The sequence below is a fragment of the Heptranchias perlo genome, chromosome 18 (assembly GCF_035084215.1).
Source record: "Heptranchias perlo isolate sHepPer1 chromosome 18, sHepPer1.hap1, whole genome shotgun sequence".
NCBI classification, from domain to species: domain Eukaryota; kingdom Metazoa; phylum Chordata; class Chondrichthyes; order Hexanchiformes; family Hexanchidae; genus Heptranchias; species Heptranchias perlo.
The window spans coordinates 1,710,200-1,732,242 of NC_090342.1; the positions used below are offsets into that span (position 1 = coordinate 1,710,200).

Genomic DNA, 22,043 nt, shown 5'->3' on the forward strand with positions numbered 1-22,043 from the left:
TCTGCAACATTATTGTTGTCTGCCGTTGTGTAATTGGCCATCAGGAGATGCTCAGCACCTGGCCTATGAGGGCTGCCTGTTCTCTGCTAGAAAGGACCCAGCCACCAGGCTCACTCATTACATGATTAATGGGCCTTTTTATTTCATAGTTAGCAGGCTCAGTTAACCATTTAACAGCTACACTTTGTTTTTTTTTAGTCTGACTTTATTTTCATGAGGGCAGCATTCAAAGTTAGATCAGGAACAAGCACAATTACAGTTTGGTTACATTTAAGCTATGTTCCAGACCTGCCTTAGAGGCTGTCTGCAAAACTATTACATGATCATAATGCAAACACAATATAACTTTTAGCCTGCCAGAAATATGAAAAAAACTATTTGAATACACAAGAAATCCACGCATACTCTTAAAACATGCTTTCAGTATCAGGTCGGCCAAGTCACAACGTACCAGTAAATTTATTAATCTCGACATTTCTGATCCATTTCAACTGAGGCTGGGTCACAGAAAGCAGCTACACGAAGGTGCTTATCAGAACCACAAACATTCGCAAATATCACTGCGTATTTAAGGTAGGACATTCCATCTTTCGGATGAGACGTTAAACCGAAGCCCCGTCTGCCCTCACAGGTGGACGTAAAAGATCCCATGGCCATTATTTGAAGAAAAGCAAGGGCGTTCTCCCAGGTGTCCTGGGCCAATATTTATCCCTCAATCAACATCACTAAAAAACAGATTATCTGATCATTATCTCACTGTTGTTTGTAGGATCTTGCTGTGCACAAATTGGCTGCCACGTTTCCTACATTACAACAGTGACAACACTTCAAACGTACTTAATTGGCTGTAAAGCGTTTGGGACGCACTGAGGTCATACAATGCGTTTGATCTATCTACCTATCTATCACTATCTCTTTATCTTATGTTAAAACCAGAGATAAAACCAGACAAGATGAGGAGGTAACAAGGAGGGTCGATGAGGGTAGTGTGTTTGATGTAGTCTACATGGATTTTAGCAAGACTTTTGACAAGGTCCCACATGACTGACTGGTCAGAAAAGTAAAAGCCCATGGGATCCAAGGGAAAGTGGCAAGTTGGATCCAAAATTGGCCAAGTGGCAGGAAGCAAAGTGTAATGGTCGACGGGCGTTTATATGACTGGAAGGCTGTTTCCAGTGGGGTTCTGCAGGGCTCAGTACTGGGTCCCTTGCTTTTTGTGGTATATATCAATGATTTAGATTTAAATATAGGGGGCATGATTAAGAAGTTTGCAGATGATACAAAAATGACCATGTGGTGGAAAGTGAGGAGGAAAGCTGTAGACTGCAGGAAGATATCAATGGACTGGTCACGTGGGCAGAAAAGTGGCAAATAGAATTCAATCCAGAGAAGTGTGAGGTGATGCATTTAGGGAAGGCAAAACAGGCAAGGGAATACACAATAAATGGGAGGATACTGAGAGGTGTAGAGGAACAGAGGGACCTTGGAGTGCATGTCCACAGATCCCTGAAGGTAGCAGGACAGGTAGATAAGGTGGTTAAAAAGGCATATGAGATACTTTCCTTTATTAGCCGAGGCATAGAATATAAGAGCAGGGAGGTTATGCTGGAACTGTATAAAACATTGGTTAGGCCACAGCTTGAGTACCGCGTACAGTTTTGGTCTCCACATTACAGGAAAGATGTGATTGCACTAGAGAGGGTACAGAGGAGATTTACGAGGATGTTGCCAGGACTGGAGAATTTTAGCTATGAGGAAAGGTTGGATAGGCTGGGGTTGTTTTCTTTGGAAAAGAGGCTGAGGGGTGATTTAATTGAGGTGTATAAAATTATGAGGGGCCTAGATAGAGTGGATAGGAAGGACCTATTTCTCTTAGCGGAGAGGTCAATAACCAGGGGGCCTGGATTTAAAGTAATTGGTAGAAGGATTAGAGGGGAGTTGAGGAGAAATGTTTTCACCCAGAGGGTGGTGAGGGTCTGGAACTCACTGCCTGAAAGGAGAGTAGAGGCAGAAACCCTCAAGTCATTTAAAAAGTACTTGGATATGCACTTGAAGTGCCGTAACCTACAAGGCTACGGACCAAGAGCTGGAAAGTGGGATTAGGTGGGAAACTATTTCCGCTGGTTGGGGATTTTAGGAGTAGGGGGCACAGTCTAAAAATTAGAGCCAGACCTTTCAGGAGCGAGATTAGAAAACATTTCTACACACAAAGGGTGGTAGAAGTTTGGAACTCTCTTCCGTAAACGGCAATTGATGCTAGCTCAATTGCTAAATTTAAATCTGAGATAGATAGCTTTTTGGCAACCAAAGGTATTAAGGGATATGGGCCAAAGGCAGGTATATGGAGTTAGATCACAGATCAGCCATGATCTTATCAAATGGCGGAGCAGGCACGAGGGGCTGAATGGCTTACTCCTGTTCCTATGTTCCTAAGAGTGGCAAACAAGATTAGGAGCAGGTAGAATCGAAATCAACCACAAAATGTTGAAACACAGTCATGTTTCCATGGCTTATATGGGAATCTAGCATGAACCGGGCATAACTAACAAGGAGCAGCACTTATATACAATGCACTTATATACTTATATACAATGTTTAACATAGCAAATGTCACTAGGTACTTCACAAGGGGGAAAAATCAGAGACTGATCAGGAGTTCAAAACGCGAGACGTGTTCGCGGAGGTGATCGAAGGCTTGGTTTGATAGGAGGCTATTGAAAAGTGGGGAGAAACGTAATAAGGCACAGAGATTTAGGAAGCGTTCCAGAGTACAGGGTGGCAATGGCTGAATGCTCTGCTATAATGGAGGGAAGGAGGTGATGCACGGATGGAACGTAGGGCCAAAGGTAGGAAAGAAAAGACAAACTTGCATTTATAAAGCACTTTTTATGCACTCAGGACATCCCAAAGCGCTTCACAGCCCAATGAATTACTTCTCAGGTGTAGTCAATTTTGCCGTGGGAGGCAAGTGCAGCAGCCAATGTTCACAGCAAGCCCCACCAATAGCAATGAGATGAATGATCAATTAATCTTTTTTTGGTGGCTTTGTATAAGAATGAATACTGGATACTGGGAGAACTCCAGTGCTCTTTTTCGAAAAAATGCCACAGAATTTTTTATGTCCATCTGAACAGGCAGACGGGGGCTTGGTTAATGTCTCATCCCAAAGACGGCACCTCCAACAGTGCAGCGCTCCCTCAGTACTGACCCTCCGACAGTGCAGCGCTCCCTCAGTACTGACCCTCCGACAGTGCAGCGCTCCCTCAGTACTGACCCTCCGACAGTGCAGCGCTCCCTCAGTACTGACCCTCCGACAGTGCAGCGCTCCCTCAGTACTGACCCTCCGACAGTGCAGCGCTCCCTCAGTACTGACCCTCCAACAGTGCAGTGCTCCCTCAGTACTGACCGTCCGACAGTGCAGTGCTCCCTCAGTACCGCCCCTCTGGTAGTGCAGCGCTCCCTCAGTACTGATCCTCCGGCAGTCCAGCGCTCCCTCAGTACCGCCCCTCCGGCAGTGCAGCGCTCCCTCAGTACCGCCCCTCCGGCAGTGCAGCGCTCCCTCAGTACCACCCCTCTGACAGTGCAGCGCTCCCTCAGTACTGACCCTCCGACAGTGCAGCGCTCCCTCAGTACTGACCCTCCGACAGTGCAGCGCTCCCTCAGTACCACCCCTCTGACAGTGCAGCGCTCCCTCAGTACCACCCCTCTGACAGTGCGGCACTCCCTCAGTACTGACCCTCCGACAGTGCGGCGCTCCCTCAGTCCCGACCCTCCGACAGTGCAGCACTCCCTCAGTACCGCCCCTCCGACAGTGCGGCGCTCCCTCAGTACTGACCCTCCGACAATGCGGCGCTCCCTCAGTCCCGACCCTCCGACAGTGCAGCGCTCCCTCAGTACAGCCCCTCCGGCAGTGCAGCGCTCCCTCAGTACAGCCCCTCTGGTAGTGCAGCGCTCCCTCAGTACAGCCCCTCCGGCAGTGCAGCGCTCCCTCAGTACAGCCCCTCCGGTAGTGCAGCGCTCCCTTAGTACCGCCCCTCCGACAGTGCGGCGCTCCCTCAGTACTGACCCTCCGACAGTGCAGCGCTCCCTCAGTACAGCCCCTCCGGCAGTGCAGCGCTCCCTCAGTACAGCCCCTCCGGCAGTGCAGCGCTCCCTCAGTACAGCCCCTCCGGTAGTGCAGCGCTCCCTCAGTACAGCCCCTCCGGCAGTGCAGCGCTCCCTCAGTACAGCCCCTCCGGTAGTGCAGCGCTCCCTTAGTACCGCCCCTCCGACAGTGCGGCGCTCCCTCAGTACAGCCCCTCCGGCAGTGCAGCGCTCCCTCAGTACAGCCCCTCCGGCAGTGCAGCGCTCCCTCAGTACAGCCCCTCCGGTAGTGCAGCGCTCCCTTAGTACCGCCCCTCCGACAGTGCGGCGCTCCCTCAGTACAGCCCCTCCGGCAGTGCAGCGCTCCCTCAGTACTGACCCTCCGACAGTGCAGCGCTCCCTCAGTACCGCCCCTCCGACAGTGCGGCGCTCCCTCAGTACTGACCCTCCGACAGTGCGGCGCTCCCTCAGTACTGACCCTCCGACAGTGCGGCTCTCCCTCAGTACTGACCCTCCGACAGTGCAGCGCTCCCTCAGTACTGACCCTCCGACAGTGCAGCGCTCCCTCAGTACTGACCCTCCGACAGTGCAGCGCTCCCTCAGTACCGCCCCTCCGACAGTGCGGCGCTCCCTCAGCCTAGAAAATGTGCTCAAGTCTCTGGAGCGAGATTTGAACCCTCAACCTTCTGATTCAGAGGCGAGATTGCTACCCACTGAATCATAGAGTCATTACAGCACAGGAGGCCATTCGGCCCATCTAGCCTGTGCCGGCTCTTTGTAAGAGCAATCCAGTTAGTCCCATTCTTCCGTTCTTTCCCCATGGCCCTGCAAATTTATAGAAATCGTAAATGAGCCAAGCTGACACTGCAAGTTGCGGAACTAGGTGGGGTGAGGCCCCAGAGAGATCTGCAAACAAGAATGAGGATTTTGAATTTAATGCACTAGGAGACAAGGAGGTTAAAGGTGAGGTGGGGCTTGCTATGGGACAGGATGTGTGGGGGGGGGGGGGGGGATTTTTGAGGCACAGGCTACTGTAATGGTACTGGAGAGGATTCAGAGGATTGGAAACAAACATAGCGCCTTATATTTAAAAATGAGGACAAATCCTAGCCAGTCTCATTAGCCTTTCATCAACACCGTGTGGAATAATGGAAACTATATTAAGGAGTAGGCTGGAGGAGTATCCATATAGTAATAGCTTAATAAGCAGCAGTCAGCACGGATTCAGGATGGGGAAGGTCCTGTTTGACAAACCTCCTTGACTTCTTCATCTAATAAAATAGATGGTGAAAGTTTTTAAGATGTAGTTTATTTAGACTTCCAGAAATCCTTTGACAAAGTCCCGCAAGGAAAATGCCCAATTAAACTGAAATCCATGGAGATGCAGGGTAGAATGTGAGACTGCACAAGAATTGGATAAAAGAAATGGGAAAGAGAGAGTGCTTGGAGTGTTATTTATGTTTTTAATTTGAATTTTCACCTCCTAGTTTTCCGGAAACTAATTATATTTAGCTAGCTGGCAATTACATGTTTTTACAATGCATAATTCAAATTCTGGTATCTTATACTAAAGAAATATTAATCAATGGTTTCTCCAACGAATCAACTCATTTGTTTTCCTGATGTACTTTTAAAGTCCTTACCCTTGATCGGATATATTTCCTCATATCTCTGTGGACTCTGGAACATTCTGTCAGAACGCTTAAAACTGGAGTCAGGCCTTCCTTTAAATTGGACCCCTATAAAATTTAAAGGTGTAAATAAGCACATTAAAAATCACAGTTCCACAGAACTGTTTGATGAGAAGCCAATTTTGTTGGTCCTATTGTTTAGGTCAATGCTCAGGACCTGCTCAGAATATTTTCCATCTCCCTTGGCCTCAGCACCAAACTTAACTTTCGATATTTCATTGGAATATAAACAATCTCTATAAAAGTTGAAGCTGAAGGAACAGAATAAAACATCAATAATTTTAACATCACAGTGCTGGTCCATAAACTTCAGTAAATGCTACTTGAATAACAGCCAAGTTAATTAATGAATCGACTTGTTTACTTTCAGTAAATGTACAACATGACTGCAGAATTTCAGTCGAATTCAGGTTGGATAGTGTAAAATTCACTCCATACAGACACTTCCCTGCTGGAAATATCCTGGAAACAGTATTATGACAGCAGTAACTTGATCGTAAAATCTTACAGCATAGGAGGCGACCATTCGGCCCATCATGACTGTGCTAGTTTTCTGAAAGAGCTATCCAATTAGTCCCACTCACCTAGTCTTTCACCATGGCCCTGCAAATTTGTCCTTTTCAAGTATATATCCAATTCCTCTTTTGAAAGTTACTATTGAATCTGCTTCCACCAACCTTTCAGGCAGCGCATTCCAGGTTATCATTGCTCGCTGTTAAAAAATCTCTTCTCATCGCCCCCTTGCTTCTTTTACCATTTAATGGTACCGCTATAAACGAGTTAGTGCTAGACTCCAATTAGTCCTCTCATGGTAGCAGGAGTTGCCCTGTGCCCTATCGCAGGGGTTGAGGAAAAGAGAGAGTTAACAGTTCACAAGGTGCAGGGACATTGGTCATAACAACCTCCCGCTTGAAGTTCCGCTTTGGTTGCCATGGCCAACAGAGGCTAGAAGATCGAGGCCATTTTGAAGTCACGGCAGCTGAACTGCACGACGCGGGTTCCTCCAACACTGTAGGCACTGGGTACCATTTGGGTTTTTAAAAAGGACGATTTTCTCTTTCAATAGTTTCACAGTTTTCCCTACGAGTGGACCCAATCCCCAATCTCGAAGCTGCGCCTTTCTGCAGTCTGCTTTTACAGATGGCGTACGACTGAGGGGCAAACAATGACCCCAGCGGAAGTAATGTGTGCACTGAACTTCATGCAGACTGAAACTGCACAGATGATTAAAGGAGTTGATAGGGTCGATAGAGAGAAACTATTTCCTCTGGTGGGGGGAGTCCAGAACAAGGGGGCAGAACCTTAAAATTAGAGCCAGGCCGTTCAGGGGTGATGTCAGGAAGCACTTCTTCACAAAGTGTAGTGGAAATCTGGAACTCTCTCCCCCAAAAAGCTGTTGAGGCTGGGGGTCAACTGAAAATTTCAAAACTGAGATTGATAGATTTTTGTTAGGTAAGGGTATTAAGGGTTCGGAACCAAGGCGGGTAGATGGAGTTAAGATACAGAACAGCCATGATCTAATTGAATGGCGGAATAGGCTCGAGGGGCTGAATGGCCTCCTCCAGTTCCTAATGTTTCTAGAAGATGGGGTTTCCTTTTTCTGAATTTGTCTGCAGATGGAGAGCGGAAACAAAAAAACAATAAAAGATTTTCTTCCCCCTTCCTTCCCTTGGAAGTGACCCTCAAGAATCAGATGCAGGAAGGGCGGGGGAGGTAACAAATTGGATGAGGTGATGCAATCCCACACGTCAGCATGAGGCAAGCAGGCCAATCGAAGTTACAGTTACAGCAGGTTACAGTTCCAACAAAGCTGCAGTCCCATGGAAAGGTTTGCCTCTACTGCAGCCTGCAGGTCCACTTACTTTGAGAAGTGTGGTCAACTGTGCGAGAACTAGGTATCAGCACAAGGTAAATGATCTTGAGGAGCTTGCATTTTGCACTTTAACTAGTGGAGTGATTTGGCATATATAACCACCAATGTAGTCCCATCATCAGCAGGACAAGATTGCCAAGTACATTATAATATTTACAATTAAATACTAGTCGATCGTCCATGGTCTTGACTCTCAGGGTGTTAAATTGGTCTTTATCTTGGTGCAGAATGGGTGATAGCCAATCGGCAGCCCGTTCTACTCTCGACTTCAATGGAAAAGAAGATCGGGCGGTGTGTAAAACGGACTGCTGATTCGTTGTCACCCGTTTTGCCCAACAGCCCAAGTCGAATTTCACTCTCCCATGTCCAATACCAAGTGCAGTCTTTAGGTGAAGCGGTGTTACAGATCAGGGCATAATCGAGACACGGCACACAAGATGTAATTCAGTTGCCATTTTAAAGTATGCATCCTGTCATTTTCATATATTTCCATTATATATTCCCATGTCCTCATTTATAATGGAAACTTCCTATGTAAACTTGTCACACTGTAATTACACCCTCCTGCCAGTGATGGTGCCACAGCACAACCGCTGGGGGATGTAATTACAGCACGTCAAGTTTATATAGGCAGTTACCATTATAAATGCGGATTATAGGCATTTATAACAGAAAGAGTTGATGGGAAGTGTGGGCAGACACAAGATTTTTAGTATGTGTTTATATATATACACATATATATATATATATTTAGATAGATAGCTTTAAAAACACAGATACAGTGACAGATAAAAGCAGAATGCTCACTAAATTCCCACTAAACCCAATTAAACGTCTGCTGCAATTAGTGATACCAGTTAAGGAGAACATTTCCAAGCCTGAAGCAATAGGAAATGACACTGCTACGTGCAGTGTGCCATGGTCCTACCTGGGGAATTTCTTCCCCAGCACCCATGTAACATCACTTTCAACTTCATCGAAGATACTTGCTTAAAAATAATTAAACAAATCAGTGCCTTACCCTGTCTATTCTCTTTTCCATGAAACCCAGCAAAATTTCAACTGTATCCATCTTCTTCCCATTGTAATCGACTGTTCCACATTTGATGCTGGGGCTGAAGAGACCATCCAGACATGGCACTGGAATGTTGTTCAAAAGATTGACTGTGTGGCTGAAGAAAGAAAGTTAAGAGCGTGAGTGTCCTTGGTTTCACTTCTTTTAAAAAAAAAATCAAAAACACAGCAAGAGGAAACAAACTAAACCCAGTTCATGTATCCAGTCCACGCACTTTTACTAGTGATCCAGAAAACAATGTACAGACAGATCCACAATTTACCTCACTCCCAAATTAATAAGCAATGGGAATTCTGAAAGCAGTTTCTTTCTGCACTACACTAACTACCCACAATGGCAGAGCCCTCCCAGAACTCTAATCTGCAGCAGTATCATGCTCTCATATTCGTTGTATGTAAAGTGCTTGTGATCGTGGTAAGTTGCTATATAAATACAAGTCTTTCTTATACCATGCACACCAAAGGGGGCTTTTGGAGATAAAGGCAAGGCTGGCAAGCATGGCAGTGGAAAATCTCAGTCAAAATATATCACTACCATACAGCACAGGCAGGTAATGCTGCACAAATCCTCACCTGAACTAAATATAACTGTGCTGCTGATAATGTGCAGATACAACGAGATCTGCTTTCCTTTAGCACTGGTTGGCTGCGGTGGGAAACCGAAATCCCAGAGTGCAGCAGAACGGGGCCACCGTCTGAATTTAGGGAGAAACTATTCTTTAGGGAAGATCTGGGCAGGCTAATGAACTACTTCTATTTACATCTGCGGGGACTTGACTCTATCATTAGTTTATCATCTAGCGCTTGAAGCATGTTGATTGCAAAATTGGAGCAATCAAAAAAAAAGCTGAAACTCACAAGAACACACATGTAATTCACTATCTCTCAAAATTATTCCCATTCACACTCAAAAATAAATCACTGACAGTGTTTTCAAAGTCATTTCATGCTGGTTCCCCACCCATTCACCAAACAATAAACACATTAAAAATAATACTCATCCCATCTCCCAATACCCCATGAGGCCTCTTCTCTCTCAGGGGCCTCAAGCTTGCCTAGTGCCGTGTTCCCAGAGCTTCGATCTTGGACCTGGGTCTTGCGTCGTGTTTCCCGTGCCTTAGCACACGTGTAGTGCAAGAGCTCAGCGACCTTCACTGCTGATAACTGCACAATCACAATCTTTTCCCATCCTCTGCACATGCATGACCTCCAGCCACCTGATATTTTTTCCTTCCCTTCCTTCCCCCACCATTTGCCATTCTTTCTAGCAAGTTTCTACTACGAGAATGGTATGCATTGCAATAGTCAGGATCCTTGCTATTGCTCCCTAGGTACATAGGAACAGGAGGTGGTCATTTAGCCCCTCGAGCCAGTTCCTCCATTCAATGAGATCATGGCTGATCTGTGACCTAACTTCATATTCCCGCCTTAACCCCACATCCCTTAATACCTTTGTTAACAAAAATCTATCAATCTCAGATTTAAAATTAACAATTGAGCTAGCATCAACTGCCATTTGCAAGAGAGTTCCAAACTTCTCCCACCCTTTGTGTGTAGAAGTGTTTCCTAATTTCACTCCTGAAAGGCCTGGCTCTAATTTTTAGGCTATGTCCCCTAGTCCTAGACCCCCCGACCAGTGGGGATAGTTTCTCTCTATCTATTCTATCAGTTCTCCTTAATATCTTGAAAACTTCGATCAAATCAGCCCTTAATCTTCTAAATTCCGTGGAATACAACCCTAATTTGTGTAATCTCTCCTCGTAATTTAACCCTTGGAGTTCAGGTATCATTCTAGTAAATTTATGCTGCACTCCCTCCAAGGCCAATATATCCTTCCTAAGGTTCGGTGTCCAGAACTGAACACAGTACTCCAGGTGTGTCTAACCAGGGCTTTGTATAGCTGTAGCATAACTTCTACCCCCTTGTATTCTAGTCCTCTAGATATTAGCCTTTTTGATTATTTTCCATATCTGTCCATGACACACTAAGAAATTGGTTTGTGTTGTGAACAGATTGATTTGTAAGTTTAGGCTGTAATTTGCTCTTCCCCCTCATCAACCAGCTCCAGGTAAGATTCCCCCCTCACCAATATCTTCGCTATTTTCTCAGCGGCGCCCAAGCTCTCTTTAGTTGCCACTCTTATTCATCAGACCCCACCTCCCAATCTCATGGTTCCTGTTAATTAGACACCAGTTCTATGTGTTCACATCCCTGCTTCTCCCACTTCCCATTAATCACAAACTCACTCCTGACTCCAATTGTCCTACTCTCTCCTCTCCCAACTCTTCTCACTTTGCTTTCAGCTCCTGCCATTTCCCTCAGGCAACATTCAATAGATTGTGTTTCCGCTCTCTGGATCCATATTTCGTTCCGCCGGGGGCCTGCGTTCCGCTCCCCGGGGGCCTGCGTTCCGCTCCCCGGGGGCCTGCGTTCCGCTCCCCGGGGGCCTGCGTTCCGCTCCCCGGGGGCCTGCGTTCCGCTCCCCGGGGGCCTGCGTTCCGCTCCCCAGCCAATTGCTTTGTGCCAAATCCGTGCCCTGGACTATCCATGAGTAACATTAGTAGTACTAGTTCTGCTAGTATCATTCAAGCACAGAGGATTATTGCAAAATAAATTCCAAGCAAAATTAGGAACAAGTGACAAGAGTGTTACATGACTAAATATCGCCTGCTTGTAGTCCCGTTTAATGTTACAAACTGATGAACACGACCGGTACTGAAGATATTACAATGCAGAGAGTCTGTTGCATGATTCTTTTGAAGGACAATAAATTCCAACACTAGGGCTACAGGTACAGACGCACAGAGTCAGAAATGAGGAAGTGTTATTCTGGTTCTTAGCTTAGACCCAGTCCTCACCGACAGCAAAACAATGGGTCCAAGTTCTTCAGTAGCTCATGCCCAATGCTACCTCCAGTAACTCCTGTGGAAGGAATTCCTCTGATGTTCTAAATGCTTTGTTAATTTTCTGATCTTTTAAACTAGCAGAAGTGGAGGTGCCTGATCTGAAGACTGCCTCCTTGCAGTTCCTGAGTGTGCATATTTCACTCTTTTACACTGTGTTATCCTTTCATGCAGAAATATGCAAAAGAGATTCCCCAACACCTTTAAACTTAATTTTATGGATCACTGTGTTTCAGTTATTCTATTCAATAAAAGATGCCTGACTTTCTGATCTCTGTCACTCCACTGACAGTTTTATTTGCAGAAGAGGGTATGAAATTCCTTAGCTTCCACCAAGTCTGCCACCATACACAGGTCTACACAAAGCCATTAGCATTCTTCCCCTAGGAGGTAGAAATACACACTGGTATTGAGCATATATTAGCCCTTATTGCGCCCTACAGAGCCCATTAATCATCCTTGGATGACACTCTCCCCCTCAGCTCTCAGCCCCCTCCTGACCAATACACTGAATGAAGCTCTCGACACTTCCAGTCACTTCTCATAACCCATCCACAATGTGCGCACACTGACACAAATCAGTCAGCTGGCTACACATTCAACTCAGTTACAACTCGCAGCTTTCAAGCAGTACAAGAGAGGGAGCTTCTAACATGTAGTTCTCCTCAGCCTTCTGCAGATTAAACCAAGTCAAATATAGGTTGGGAACCATTTAATCTGTGTTGTGCATATTGAATTAAAAGAGAACCCAATTTTCTATTATTTTTTGTAAATGTCATGGTTTCTTGCTCTGCTGTTATTCCCAGAGCGTGATAGGACGGTGGGACACAATTCTTCACAACTGCAAACAAAATCAAACTACTAGTGAGCTGGGGTTAGAGGAGAAAAGTGAGAGTACAAGTTTTAAAATAGTCTCACCTTAAATCTCTGATTCTATGTTACCCGCCAATCAATCATACTCCTGTCTGAACCCGACCCTGGAGTATAACATATTGTGATGTATTTGCTTTATAACATTTAATATATCTCGCAATCTGATTAAAATAAAATAAGACAGCAAAATATACTGGAAGTGATTTGATTTAACTTTATTCAATTCTGCAGCAACTTTAAAATAAAAAAAAACTAAGGTAAAGTGCAAAGGCCCATCGTATAGAATACCAGAGAGGTAGAAAAGATTTTAAAAGTCTAGATACATCAGGAAGCTGTGATTATATAACACCTGGCTTGGCTTTCCACAGTCTATAGGTCCTGGCCGATGATGAATTAAAGTCCAAGCTTGCACGATGATTCCTGATTTAAACACAGCGGGGATGTAAGGAGGAGAAAGAGTGTGCAGGACAGTGTAGCTGGAGACTGGAAGAAATGAGAAAGGACCATAGTAATAAAAAGAAAAAGAGAGAAAGGCAAGAAAGGTTACAACAGAGAAACTAGAGTTGAGAGAGGGATCACCCATCTGATGACCAACTTTTTCCTGCATAAATTTCAGGAGCAAGAGAGAAAAGCTATGAGAAACTCTCCGGATATAGGAGCACAGACTTGGGCTTCCAGTTGAAGGAAAGAAGATAGTGATTGTCAAGATAAATTTGTTGGTAAATAAAGCACTAAAAGTTTCCCTCTGGCTGCTGCTAATATGAGAAAAAAAGTGATGCAAGCATAAAAGGGAGAAATCTGTTTTACACTCACACCGACTATTGTATTCATATCGGCAACCAGAGGAAAATATATGCACAAAGGAGAACCAAAGGTATCTGTTGGTGGACAGGACAAAAGAAACTGAAAGTCTTATTTCTTTCAATTCTTTAAAGATACGTTATGTCCTCCATGGTCTTCGGTGGGACAATGAAGTAGTAATTCAGTCAGTCATTGAGAGAACTACAGTTGCAAGCACAGATTGTGTAATCTGAAGAAAACTCATGTGAAAGAGTGGATGATGGATGGAATTTATGAAGGAACAATTTGGAGGGAAAGAGGACAGAGCTCCATGAAACTCTTAAATCAATGACAGACAGTCAGAGAATGAGCAGCAACTAGAACAAAGGTGGAGCAATTTGAGAGGAAATGAGATGGTCATGAACACAAAGTTAAAGGAAGAACACACAGTGGAAACTGGCTAGAATCTGTTCAAGGCTTTGGAGATTTCCACGGCAATAACCGATGATTCATCAGCAGAGTTCTGGAGGTGTGTAGTAAAGGTGAAAATATCACCAGTGGAATCCTCATGTCAAAACTCGTATTGGAAATCATGGATCAGATCAAAACTTGATGAATAATTTGAGGCTAACAGCAACATCCATTTAGAAAAATGTGAGCACTCCTATGTTAACATTTCCATGTTTCAGTATGGCCATATTTGGGAAGGTAAAGTGGGGGGGGGAGGTGGGTGAAGAGGTCACTTTTCCAGGTTAGGGTGAACACATCTAAATTTCCAAGAAAGAAAGGTGGACAGAAGGAGTTATTGAAGAGATGGCATAGGGATAAGTTTGGAGGCAAACTTATTAGGGTTATGGGAAGGATACCAATAGGAACAGAGGTTTTATTGGACTCCAAAGAGCAGAGGATTAGAGAGAACCAAGTTTGGGGGGGGGGGGTTGAAAATAGGAACATAGGAACAGGAGGAGGCCATTCAGCTCCTCCAGCCTGTTCCGCCATTCTATTAGATCATGGTTGATCTGTATCTTAACTCCATCTACCTGGCAAGGGTCCAGAAGCAGGAGTGGTGCACGTGTTTAATGTTGTTTGCTGCTACGTTTACCTCTTGTAGTTTGTGAATGTGCATGTGATCTAGTACTGAGTGCTTGAGGGATTGAAGGAGTAGCACTAGTGAGCGACCCGTCAGCCAACCGGTGAGCTGTTGGTGTCTGATGCAAGTGCCAGTTTGCGCTCTAAAGAGTGGTGCCAGAGTGTGCTTGGATTCTCTTCGCTCTCTGAAGAGAGCAGATGGCGCATTACTGGAACTAGCTTTGGTGGAATTCTGAATATAACAGAAGTTCTGCACTTTTTCTCCAACCTACAGGAGACCCCAGGGACTGACACGAAGGGGCTCCGTATTATTGTGTGCAAAGACCTAAAGCCAACTCCACCCCTGATGCTTGTAGCACACTGCAATGTGGAGAGAAAGACCAGATCTTAAAATTTACATTTTTTTCCCTTTGGGTGACAATGTCTTTGAGGGCATCTCAACAACAACTTGCATTTATATAGCACCTTTAACATAGTAAAATGTTCCAAGGCGCTTCAGAAGAGCAATTATCAAACAAAATTTGATACTGAGCCACATAAGGAGATAGTAGAACGGGTGACCAAAAGTTTGGTCAAAGAGGTAGATTTTAAGGAGCATCTTAAAGGAGGAGAGAGAGGCGCAGAGGTTTAGGGAAGGAATTCCAGAGCTTAGGGCCTAGGCAGCTGAAGACACTGCCGCCAATGATGGAGCGATTAAAATCGGGGATGCGCAAGAGACCAGAATTGGAGGAGATCTCCGAGCATTGTAGGGTTGGAGGAGGTTACAGAGATAGGGAGGGGTGAGACCATGAGGAATTTGAAAGCAACCCTTTATTACAGTTTATGTCCCTGAATTTCCCTGGCCTTCTAGATACCAATTCTACAAAGGAATGCAAAGGATTTACTCTGGTGGGGCACCTTTAAAGAAATTATTGGTACATTGTGACTGGCTCGATTGTTAGCAAGACATGAATTATGAAAATACAGCCGTACACTTGTAGATTCTAAAATCTCCACTGAGCAGGTTTGCACTTCTCGACGTATTAAAATTTATTGAATGGCAAAAAAAATTACACAGTCAAGTAATAACTTCAACAGGTAACTGTACAAGACTCAGATCACAAACGCTGCTGGGTTGTCATTAAAAACCCGACTGGTTCACTAACGTCCCTCAGCAAAGGGAACTTGGAACATGACTCCTATCCCACAATACGCGGGGGGGGGGGGGGGGGGGGGGCGGAGATGGGTGGGCGGAGATGGGTGGGTGGGAACAAAGAGGGAAATATTACAACACCCGATGCCCCTTTCTGGGCTCCTGCAGGTGTAGGCAGTGTACTCACCTGTGAAATTCTTCAGTTTTGTCTTCAGCCTGGGTCTTCAGTAGCAAACAGTGGCAAAGAATGGCAGCAAGGTATCTGCACCGATGGACTTGATCCTGTCCGAGAGAAAATATGTGTTATTAAAATAAGCTTTTTGTGGGAGAATAATGTGGATCTGAGCCCTCATTAGATGAACAGCTGGTAACAGACTGGCAGGGGGGGGGGGGGGGGGGGAAGAGAGGTGTGCTGGTGGAACAGAGCAGGGGGAGGGAGGGGGGGAAGGGAGGGAGGGGAGGGGGGAAGGGAGGGAGGGGAGGGGGGAAGGGAGGGAGGGGAGGGGGGAAGGGAGGGAGGGGAGGGGGGAAGGGAGGGAGGGGAGGGGGGAAGGGAGGGAGGGGGGAAGGGAGGGAGGGGAGGGGGGAAGGGAGGGAGGGGAGGGAGGGGAGGAGGGGAGGAGAGGAGGGGGGAAGGGAGGGGGGGAAGGGAGGGGGTGCTGGTGGAAGAGCCGGGGGAGGAAGGGAGGGGGTGCTGGTGGAACAGAGCAGGGGGATGGGGCTGGTGGAACAGAGTGGGGGGGGGGGGGGAGAGGAGGGAGGGAGGGAGGGGGTGCTGGTGGAACAGAGCCAGGGGAGGGAGAGAGAGAGACAGAGAGAGAGAGGGGTGCTGGTGGAACAGAGCCGGGGGAGGGAGAGAGAGAGACAGAGAGAGAGAGGGGTGCTGGTGGAACAGAGCCGGGGGAGGGAGGGGGCTGGTGCTGGTGCTGGTGGAACAGAGCCGGGGGAGGGAGGGGGCTGGTGCTGGTGGAACAGAGCCGGGGGAGGGAGGGAGGGGGCTGGTGAACAGATCGGGGGGAGGGAGGGAGGGAGGGGGGAGCTGGTGTTCTGCAGGTTAATTACAATGGGAACAATTTTCAGTCAAACTTTTATGGTCTCTCATTAGAGGGGTCTCTGAAAGTCAGCTTCCACTGTGGTCTCTCAGCACCACCACTGTCATTTCATCAGTTTTGAACACTTGTTAACATTGTGTTTGTTTTATTTTTGATTTCAGTGGAGAGTAGGTACCCTTATGATGTAGGATGTGTAGCTTTATATTCGTGTTTACTTTGTCACTAAAATTAGGAAATGGAGGAAAATATACATTACAAAAATTGCATATGGTAGGGTGTGTGCAGAAGTGTGACTTAATCCACGATTCAAATGACATCCTTGACCCACCAGAGGTTCATTTTGTGATCGATGAGGTCACTAGAAGCCAAAGACTAAATTGCAGGTTTATCACTTTCAATCACCCATATTTCTGAGCAATCATGGAGCAATTATCCATAAAACTGGGCGTGTCTCAGAAACACTTGTCTTTTTCCAGAGAGGTTCTACAAACAGTTTCACCACAGAGAAGGCAGGCTGTGAAGGATGGAGCAGCCCACTATAGGTTTTGCAAAATATCAATGGTGTGGTGTCCAGTAATGTTGAGGCAAGCAAGAACTAAGGTGCTGTTTAGTTGGATTTACGTTTTTAGTTATATAGCCAGTGGAAATGCAATCAGGAGAGTACAGCAGGATTTTAGGCTCAGTCTTTATCTTGCCTTCGCTTGCTTGCTCTCTCTCACAAGCATGCACACAATTGCTCTGTTTTTTATTCATTCTCAAGATGTGGGTTTCACTGGCAAGGCCGGCATTTATTGCCCATCCTAGTCCCTAGGCTTGCTAGGCCACTTCAGAGGGCAGTTAAGAATCAAAGACATTGGTGGGGACTGGAGTCACATATAGCCCAGACCAGGTAAGGACAGCAGGCTTCTTATATGGTAAACTATAAAGGACGAGGTGGGACTGCACAGGCCTCCGCATCATCAATTCAGGTCCTTCATCAAACGCACGGTTTCAGTGATATAATTTGGTTGCTGTGACAAATTTGGTACCAAATACTTCATGGATTTTAATGATGTTACTTTGCCCTGTAACCATGATTGTAAATTTACTTGTGTTCAGATACCATTTAATTAACTTAAAGAGGACAGTTGGTGAAGCATCTTCTATTCAAAATACTCTCCCTTTGTAGACAAGGAAATATCAATTTTATCATAAACTTGTGTGACTCAAATTTCTTGTTGCTCTATAGACCCTTCTGTAGGCTGTCCCTCCCTGCTGGCCACTGCAGTGACAGGTATCAATTACAGGGATCTAACGTTTCTGAAGTTGCTCAGGAGCTGTCCAGTCCCAGGAAACCTGCATTGCCAGAGAGGAGGTTACGCAGCAGAGAGTTAATTGCACTTATATATTGTAAACAATTTTACAACACCAAGTTATAGTCCAACAATTTTATTTTAAAATCCACAAGCTTTCGGAGGCTTCCTCCTTCCTCAGGTGAATGTGGAATTTTAAAATAAAATTGTTGGACTATAACTTGGTGTTGTAAAATTGTTTACAATTGTCAACCCCAGTCCATCACCGGCATCTCCACATCATGGCACTTATATATCACATTGAACCGGCTCAAAGCACTCCACACAATGGATTACTTTTGAGTAAGAGAGAAAGTACTTGCATTTCTATAGCACCTTTCACACCTTCACGATGTCCCAAAGTGCTTCACAGCCAATTAATTATTTCTGAAGTGTTGTCACTGTTGTTACATAGGTAAACATGGCAGCCCACAAACAGCAATGAAGTGAATGAGCTGTTAATCTGCTTTTGATGGTGCTGGTTGAGGAGATAAATGCAGGGACAACTCCCTACTCTTCTTCGAACAGCGCCATGTGACTTTTTATGTCCACCTGAACATGCAGACGGAGCCTCAGTTTAAGGTCTCAACGATGCAGAGCTCCCTCAGTACTGCACTGAAGAGTCAGCCTAGTGCTCGAGATCTGGAGTAGGGCTTGATCCCACCACCTCCTGACTTAGAGGCAAGTGCGCTACCCACTGAGCCAAGCTGACACTTATGTCATGACTGTTCTGTAGACAAAGTTAATAAGATGATATCAGTATATTCCTAAGTGGGCATGCTACCAGTTATATCTATAGAGCAACATTAATAGTACAAAACACCCTTGGCAAATTAATCTAGTGCACTGGGGATCTCCTCTCCAGCAAACCACATAGGAATATTTTAGCACTATCCTCTCCCTATACCCAAAACTCAGTAGCAGGGTGAGGGAGTCACAGGAAGAGAGATCGAGAAACGCTGCCCACAAGAACAGCACACGGAGTTAGGCTTCCCCCTTTACATTCTATTTTGTGCTGAATCTAACCCTGCCTCAATAAAAATATGTTTTAAGAAGATGCCAACAGGTTTTATGTTAGAATAGCAGCCGGGGAGAGACAGTCCAGTCCTGTGTTTTAATAACACATGGCCCCATATTTCAAAACAGACCACATTCATTTATACTATTAGAATGGTCTCTGTATTACTAACTATTTAGCTGTGGCAGTTTGATCTGTTCTAGGAATGTAGGCCTTTCTATGCATCTAATACTCACCCTCCTGACCTACAGAACCTTTGCAATATTACATAATAATGCACAGCACCCCTTCAGCTCCAATGCTGGAATCACTATTGTTTTTTATACCTCAGCTCAGCAAGACATATAACAAAGGACAAGGCCATATAATCTCTTAAACATCCATTCTCTTATCTGAACCATCTGGGCACAAAGCCATGAAGCATTAGATAAATATGGGCAACTTACTTCATCGACTTCCTGCTGGCTGCAGTCATAGGTGACGTTGAAGAGAGCTTTTAGTGCCTCCATAGCAAAATCTGCCTGTTCTTTAGACAAGGGAGGACCCCTGCAATCTGTGGCCACCACATACTTATCTGACCACTTGATGTCCAGTGTGCTCTCCAGAATATCTGTCAGTAACAGCAACCCCTGCAGTTCTTCCTTGACCTGAGCTCGGATGTCCACTCGCAAAGCCGACAGCAGGAAAAGAAGACGCAAGTCAAAGAACTTAATCTCATGAGCCAGGTTTTTGTCTCTGTGCATCTTTAAGCGCTCACAGACTCCAACGGCAAGTTTGAAGTCCACACTAAGTTGCTGTGCCGTCTCACTGTTGAACACGATGTTGCACAGACATTTTAAAGCCTCAACTATAACGCCAAAGTCTGACATCTCCTGCATCGAGCTCTGTGTGTACTCCAATCCAGCCAATCTGATTAGGACCAACATCCCTGGTCTGGTCGTCACAGGAGCCAAAATCTTCTTGTCCCTGGAGAGAATGCGGATAGTTTCTAAACAGGTGGCTTGGCAGGATGGTCCCAGGTCTTTCTGCAGCACTTTCAGTACTTCATCACATAGTTTCTGTCAAACACAAAATGACAGGCCGTTAGAAATTGCCTGCATAGGTTAAATATTACATTTTAGAACTAACACCTAAAAGGTCACTACTATTCTGTACAGCAGAACAGAGAGGAAAACCACTGACATTTAAGGCATTTAAAAAATGTCTAAATAACATTAAGTCATTTAAATTCCAGCAACAATGTCAATTTAAAGTAACTTGGGCTGCTTTATGACTTACATTTTCTATACTAAAAATATGGGTTTACTTCCATAAAAGATTTATTAAATACTACACTGAACTCCGATAAATACTCAGCTGATATAAACTGTTGAGAATAGCAACAAACTGATAAGTCTCTATCTCAGACTTTATTTACACCCTTAGTTAACAATTCAGACTAAAGATAATTGAAAAGATATTTGTCCATTAAAATGTACACCTGCCTGGAAACAAAACTTGTCAGTGGGTGAACTGTATGAAATGCTCTGAGCATTAAATAACTAAGGAGTAATTCGGGGAACAATCTATTCATAGGATGGTTACAGCACAGAAGGAGGCCATTCAGCCCATCGAGCCTGTGCCGGCTCTTCAGAAGAACAATCCAGTTAGTCCCATTCCCCTGCTCTTTCCCCGTAGCCCTGCAAAATTTTTCTCTTCAAATACTGATCCCATTGCTTTTTGAAAGCCACGATCGAATCTGCTTCCACCACCCTTTCAGGCAGCGCATTCCAGATCATAACTACTGACTATGTAATAAAGTTTTTTCTCATGTCGCCTTTGGTTCTTTTGCCAATCACCCTAAATCTGTGTCCTCTGGTTCTCGACCCTTCCGCCAATGGGAACAGGCCTCTTTATTTACTTTATCTATTTACTTTTGACCGCTTTCTCAACAGAAATGAATAATTATATTGGACACCAGTGCTTGCATCAGGTTTAAACTCCCTGAAGTTGATTTTTTTTTGGAGGAGATGCTCAATCATTCAAGTAGATGATAAATCGTTGCTATTAACATACCATCAAGGTGCTTATATTATCAAAGAGCATGGCACTGATAATATAAGTACCATATGCATCGAGGGTTCATTGCCCCTGAAGATCTTTGTAAACAAATCCCCCATCATGTACTACTGCACAAACCAAGCCAGGTAACGGACTCTGGAGCAGCGGATCCACAGCTTGGAATGGTTTGTTCTGCAAGGGACGTGCCTGCTATGCCCTCTGCACTCCCGAGCTCTATTCTCCTCCTGCTCCACTAAGACGTAGCTGGCAATGGCCGCTGCACCCTTGCTGCAAGGCTGAAAACCCCTCCATACGATTCACAGCTATCGGTGCTACGGTGATATTTTACGACAATGTCCTTCGTTCACCTAATTAATCCCAGATCGGAGTTCAGAACTCACTTTACGTTTGAATCCCAGCCTCCCTTGGACCCATTCTGCACAAGTTTCTAACAATGGCACTTAACAAGGCCTTAGCAAGCAAATTATTAATTAATTTCCATTGACACAAGTGAAGAGTCAGTACTCGTACAAGGGGACGCACCATCCATTATGGCTTTGATCCGGTTTACTCAGGGTACAGAGGAGATTTACGAGGATGTTGCCAGGACTGGAGAATTTTAGCTATGAGGAAAGATTGGATAGGCTGGGGTTGTTTTCTTTGGAACAGAGGAGGCTGAGGGGTGATTTAATTGAGGTGTATAAAATTATGAGGGGCCTAGATAGAGTGGATAGGAAGCACCTATTTCCCTTAGCAGAGAGGTCAATGACCAAGGGGCATAGATTTAAAGTGATTGGTAGAAGGTTAGAGGGGAGCTGAGGAAAAACTTTTTCACCCAGAGGGTGGGGGTCTGGAACTCACTGCCTGAAAGTGTGGTAGAGGCAGAAACCCTCAACTCCCTTAAAAAGTACTTGGATGTGCACCTAAAGTGCCGTAACCTATAAGTCTACGGACCAAGTGCTGGAAATTGGGATTAGGCTGGGTGGCTCATTTTCGGCCAGCGCAGACACGATGGGCCGAACAGCCGCCTTCTGTGCTGTAAATTTTCCATGATTCTAGGTCTACGTTTTCTTTGGAACTATCTCTGTGGAGCTGTTGAGGGGA

At 45.3% G+C, this 22,043-nt stretch overlaps 1 protein-coding gene across 1 annotated transcript in view; it reads right to left on the minus strand.

Moving 5' to 3' along the window:
- Nucleotides 1-22,043, minus strand: part of ric8b (RIC8 guanine nucleotide exchange factor B) — a 56,593-nt gene that overhangs the window by 16,988 nt on the left and 17,562 nt on the right. Inside the window, exons 3-6 of the mRNA XM_067999206.1 lie at nucleotides 19,346-19,957; nucleotides 15,686-15,780; nucleotides 8,669-8,819; nucleotides 5,727-5,822 (exon numbers count right to left, since the gene is read on the minus strand). Of these exons, the coding sequence (XP_067855307.1) occupies nucleotides 5,727-5,822; nucleotides 8,669-8,819; nucleotides 15,686-15,780; nucleotides 19,346-19,957 (954 nt within the window). The remainder of the gene's footprint in view (nucleotides 1-5,726; nucleotides 5,823-8,668; nucleotides 8,820-15,685; nucleotides 15,781-19,345; nucleotides 19,958-22,043) is intronic.